General features: G+C 35.3%; 1 protein-coding gene across 1 annotated transcript in view; it reads left to right on the forward strand.

Annotated features, from left to right (window-relative positions):
- Positions 1-4,292, forward strand: part of LOC103610289 (protein FAM198B-like) — a gene marked incomplete at its 5' end in the record, with an annotated part of 6,685 nt that extends 2,393 nt beyond the window's left edge. Inside the window, one exon of the mRNA XM_008594488.1 lies at positions 3,432-4,292. Within this exon, the coding sequence (XP_008592710.1) occupies positions 3,432-3,639 (208 nt within the window). The remainder of the gene's footprint in view (positions 1-3,431) is intronic.
- Between the last annotated feature and the right edge of the window lie 1,960 nt (positions 4,293-6,252).

Here is a 6,252-nt window from a genome sequence, read left to right on the forward strand (position 1 = left end):
CAGTGAGCGGGAACCGGTCACCACATGGGATCCGAACCCTCGGCGGGAGCGCCGCCGCGCTTCCAAGTGGTGCAATCTCCAGTGCGCCACCGGGCCGGCCCTGTGAGAGTTTTTATGAGTCCCAATTTCATAAGTTTTTACCAGGTCCTGTCCTGTTGATACCTATTCCTAACATCTCTTTGTGGGTTGAAGGTAAGAATATTTGGCAGATTTTCTCTTTTAGGTGTCTAAGCTGAGGAAATTTTACATATAAGAAAATTTGCATTTCTGAGACATCACTTACTGAGTTGATGTTACAGGGTCTTCTTAAATCTCTAAATTCCCTCTGAGAATTAAATGTGCTTGGAGAATATAGTCCATCTATTTCATACATTCATAAAATATGAATACTCTTATTTATTCTTTCAAAGAAGATTTAACTTTAAACACATTATGAGGGGTAATGGGTTTAAAGTTAAATATTCTTTGAATATATAATTCACACATTGAAAATCAAAAATAAAGACTTTGCTAATACCAGATTTATGCATTGAATATTTCTGTTAATCGATGTAATGCAAAGACAGGTAATATTTTTGTTTTTCTGTATGAAAAGGATTAGTCACTAAAGAGATTCATGGATTTAGCAGTTTCATCTCATACATTCTTCCACAGTTAAACTAGTTGAAGGACCATAGAATTTATAAACCATGGATTATTAATACTTCATAGAGCAAAAATGCTACTTAATTAATACTGTAACCACTAAATTACATAGTACATGTCTTCAAGGAATTCAGAATATTTTATAAGCATCATTTAATTCCACACTTACTAAGGCTTCTTAAGCACGACCAGTTCTGCAGCCTTCAGTCTTTCTGCGGCATCAGAACTACCAGAGCACCTGGGTCCCTTGCATTCATTTACCTTGTATGCCATCCCCACCATGCTCCATTGAAATTTGGAAAAGGTGCTTAGAAGGAATGAACTTTATGGTAAAGTGTACTCTTTTAACAAGTATGTGTTCTTGCTGTAGTTTTTTTTTTTTTTTTTTGTCTTTTGTCTTTTTTTTCCATGTCCGGCAACGGATCGCAACCCTCAGTGTTGCCCCCGTACCGGGCCGGGGACCGGCAACGGGATCGCAACCCTCGATGTCGCTCCCGCGCCTCGCTCAGCCAGTGAGCGGGAACCGGTCTGTATGTGGGATCCGAACCCTCGGGCGGGAGCGCCGCTGTGCTTCCCAAGCGGCGCACTTATCCAGTGCGCCACCGGGCCGGCCCCCTTGCTGTAGTTTTTAAGGTACAACTGAGTTTATTTAAAAATTACTATTAAACACCAATATTTTACTGTGCTTTCATTATCATTTTAATGAAAGCTGGGACAGTCCAAATTGAGAATTTGGCAAAATATTATTTATGATTTTAAACCAGAACATTTCCTAAATTCTTCAGGTAATGTATATGTTAGAGCCCGGGTTTTATACATCCTAAGTGAAGAGAAGAAAGTGCAATTTCACAAGTGCCCTTCTAAATTGGCCTTAGGTTTTCCAGAGAGACATTCATTGTGGAATGCCCTGGTTGTAAAACTTTAGTTTTGCTACACTTATTTGAGAACAACTTAATACTTCATTTAAATAAAATGCTCCCAAATCCTCGGAATTCCCAACTCATTCTATAAGACCAGCATCACCCTGATACCAAAACCAGATAAAGATACAACAACAACAACAACAACAACAACAACAAAAACTAAAGTCCAATATCTCTGATGAACATAGATTTTATTTGAGAACAACTTAATACTTCATTTAAATAAAATGCTCCCAAATCCTCGGAATTCCCAACTCATTCTATAAGACCAGCATCTCCCTGATACCAAAACCAGATAAAGATACAACAACAACAACAACAACAACAACAAAAACTAAAGTCCAATATCTCTGATGAACATAGATACAAAAAGCCTCAAAAAATATTAGCAAACAGAATATTAGCAACACATCAAAAACATTACCCACCATGATCAAGTGGGATTCATCTCAGGGATGTGAGGTTGGTTCAACATAAGCCAGTCAGTAAATGTGGTACACCACATCAACAAAATCAAGGGTAAAAGCCATATGGTTATCTCAGTAGACACTAAAAGCATTTGACAAAATTCAGTATCCTTTATTATAAAACTAGGTTTAGAAGGAAAGTATCTCAATACAAAAAAAGCCATATATGACATACCCACCATCAGTATCATCCCGATCAGGAACAAGACAAGGATGGCCACTCTCACCAATCCTATTTAACATAGTATTGGAAGTACTAACCAGAGCAATTAGGCAAGAGAAAGAAATAAAGGCATCCAGATTGGAGAAGACGAAGTCAGACTGTCCCTGTGTGCAGATGACATGATCCTACAGATAGAAAAACCTAGAGAGTCTACCAAAAAACTCTTAGAACTGATAAACTATTTCACTAGTGTTTCAGGATACAAAACCAACACATAAAAATTAGTAACATTTGTACACTCCAACAATATATTTCTATATTCTGCTGGAATAGCAGGAAAAGAAATCAAGAAAGCAAGCCCATTTACAATACTAATCAAAAAAATTGAAATACCTAGGAATCAATTTAACCAATTAAAGAGGTGAAAGATCTCTACAATAACTACAAATTGCTGCTGAAAGAAGTTAAAGGGGACACAGAAGGGTAGAAAGACATCCTTAGTTGGTTAGTTCTTCTTGGATTGGAAGAACCAACATTATGAAAATGTCCATACTCCCCTATGTGACCTACAGATTCAATGCAATCCACATCAAAATACCAATGACATTCTTCACAGAAGTAGAAAAAACAACCCTAACATTCATATTGAAGTATAATCTGAATTAAAGGCAATTCTTTCTTGAATAAGGCATTTTTGAATGATTCATTTCTCAGTTTAGTACATACATTTTGGATTATTTCACATTAAATTCAGTTGTATGACTCCTACTCAGGAAGAGTACTTTACTGAAATTGTCATCATTTTGCTTCTTGTATTTTCTTCCATAAAAGTCTACTTTGACATTTATGAGGATATTATTCTACTTGACAGATTAAAGAGGTTTCCATGGCAAAATGGAGTTTGAGATTGAGGAAAGTATTTTTGCCAGTCTAATAGAATCATTTCTAATTCTCTGCCTCTCTTTGCTTGCATGAAATGATGCATATAATGATCTTAAGTAAGATTTTAGTATGTCAAGTTCTGAATGTATAGAAAACTCAGTTCACTTGAAACACATTTTTTCTAGTATATTATTACTAAAAGAAGTGTCAGCTTGACAGTGACAAAAATGTTTCCGTTTCAAGATAACATTTGATAGTGTGATTTATGCCAGATTAATGAAGGGCAGAGGAATTGGGTAAGGAGTGATACTTCCATGCAATTACTAAGAGTGAAATATTTTATCTTTTCAGGTTTCCCAAATCTGCGGTTTCTGTTTTGAAGAGCCAGCACTTACGGCAGAAACTCCTTCAGTCTCTGTTTCTTGATAAAGTTTACTGGGAAAGTCAAGGAGGTAGACAAGGAATTGAAAAGCTTATCGATGTAATAGAACAGAGAGCCAAAATTCTTATCACCTACATCAATGCACATGGGGCCAAAGTATTACCTATGAATGAATAACAAAAGGATATATTGGCCAGACTGCTGGATATATTTATGCCTTTTTGTTTTTGTTTTTAAATCAAGTACATTGATCTCAAGTCCTTTTAGGAATGAAGCAATGTAGATGAATATATGAAATAAGTGAATTTGACCAAATAGATATGATGGGCCTGAGCAACATATGCAGATTTTTAGAAGGTTTTAAAAAACATAATGCTCAAAAAATTTTGTTTATATTTTTCTCTAACTTCATGTGGGTGTCAACATCTGATTACAGAATAGTTCCAGTTATTGTTCTAACTAGCTTTTAAAAACATTTGTCATGTTGTTTAATAGAACAGTATAAACTATTCCATTGTTAAACCATATTTTATACCATTTTGACTGGTCTGACCAAATAATAACAAGACTGGGTTCTTGACTTTTTCTGTTGCTGATTGTTAAAACAGAGCAGTCCCAATACTACCCAGAGGCAACTCTACATTGAAAAACTGAGACACATAATCTACAAAAGTATCAGAGCCTAGAGTAGATTATAAATGGAAATAGTGGTTTATTTTCAAACTCAGCAGTATATTTTCTATTGTATCTATAAACAGTCATCTGAGCAGTAAGAATCATATTTTCCATTCCTTTTGAGAAATTTATCTTGCTGTTAGTATAGAAACCATGTGCAACCTTATGTCTGACAATTTTCATGTTAGGTAGTTTTGCTTTCTCCATTTTGGTCCAATTTATGTCTAGTTGCTTAGATATTAAACAATTCTAAGGTATGAAGTTATCTGTTTGAAAATGTACTTACAGGGTGGTTTTTTTTTTTTGATGGATGTTATTTTTTAAAATTTTGTCATCTTTACAAAGGAAATACTACAATTTCTGTATATTTTATTAATAATAGTGGATTTCTTAAAATTTGTTCTTTGTAATTATATTTAATCTGATTTAATTCATATTGCCCAAATACTGAGAATAGGTCCAGATATGGAGTGTGGTTGAATATATTATCTGGCTTATTCCAATATGAGAAATATGAACATAATAAGTTAAAACCGAGTCTGATCAGTTTTCCTCAATGAAAGCACATGACTAGAACTAAAACAGTGAATCTGGACAATATTAAGCTTCAAATAATACTTGGACATATAGTATTCATGTGTTGGGTCTTCATGTCCTTGGACAATACCCCAGATCATCATGTATGATAGATATCCGTAGAAACTTCATAGATATATTCATATAGAGGCTTCAAATTTACAGCAAATCATAATTAACTTCCCACCCTCACACATCCTACCCCTTGTTTAAAAAAGATGATTTACTGACTTTTTCATTCCCTGAAAGCTTCATAGATATATTCATATAGAGGCTTCGAATTTACAGCAAATCATAATTAACTTCCCATCCTCACACATCCTACCCCTTGTTTAAAAAAGATGATTTACTGACTTTTTCATTCCCTGAAAGTTTAAAAATGCAATTTAAGGATGTTTATAATACATTCTATCCTGTATTTTCTTAGTTCTGTTATTGCTAAAATGCACCACATTTTCTATGTTCTGAACAAGGGTAACTCAATAGCATTGTGAATTAGAACTATTAAAGACATTACAATAAAGGCTAGATTTTTAAAAAGAGAGCACACCTAGAGATTTTAATTTATACAAATGTATAGAGCAGAATATCAGAATAACATGTTAAGTACAAGAGAAGATGGACCAAGGAGAGAGAAATTATTTGATCATCAAATTATAAATTTTCCAGGCTCATATTCAAGTATTGCTTGTAGAGCCAATATTCAAGTATTGCTTATTTGCTGCCCCTGCCCTTGGAAGTTGATCTTTTTTTTTTTTGAGACCAGCTGCACTGTGCTCAGCCAGTGAGTGCTGTGAGCGCACCGGTCATCCCCATATAGGATCCGAACCCATGGCGGGAGCGTTGCTGCGCTCCCAGCGCCGCACTCTCCCGAGTGCACCACGGGCTCGGATCAACCTCCTCTTCAATTTTGTCTCTATAGCCTTGAGTGCCTCCCTCCACTCCCACCAATTCCTAGTACTCCTTGGCTCTCCTGAGTCCCCAATTTTATCTGCTGTCTCTGGGCTTTTAAAGACCCTTTTATTCTCTTATAAATCATTCTGTTAATGAAAAATTGGCTTCACAAAAGTTTGGAGACCCTAGTTCAGCGGTGACTGAGCCACTGACTTGAAATAACTCTTTTGGCAAGTTGCCTTACACTTTGTTTTATCAAGGTGGCATATTTGTATTTTAACTTGCTTTTATGAAATTTGTCATCTTAATCCAAATTTGTGATATTGATGGTGAGACTTCCAGGCTCCTTAGGAGGCATCTTTAATTTTGAGTCTCAAGCTACACTGCTTTTGGGAAGCCTGGTCCTCCCAAGGAGGGTCTGACTTCATTTATTTGCCTCCAGTTATTCTAAAATTCTTAATAGTAGATGAAAGGTCCAGGAACACATGTTTATTTTAGTCACCTTTGCTTTTTAACAATATGTTTTGTTTGTAATTAGTGAATAATTCATGGTGGATTGTTTTTGAATAATGGATAGCCAAAAGCCAGGCTTTTAATTCTAATAAGTAAAGTTTTTCTTTTCTCTTATTAAAACAATGGGAATAC

This window comes from Galeopterus variegatus, unplaced genomic scaffold (assembly GCF_000696425.1).
Source record: "Galeopterus variegatus unplaced genomic scaffold, G_variegatus-3.0.2 Scaffold10883, whole genome shotgun sequence".
In the NCBI taxonomy this organism is placed as follows: Eukaryota; Metazoa; Chordata; class Mammalia; order Dermoptera; family Cynocephalidae; genus Galeopterus; species Galeopterus variegatus.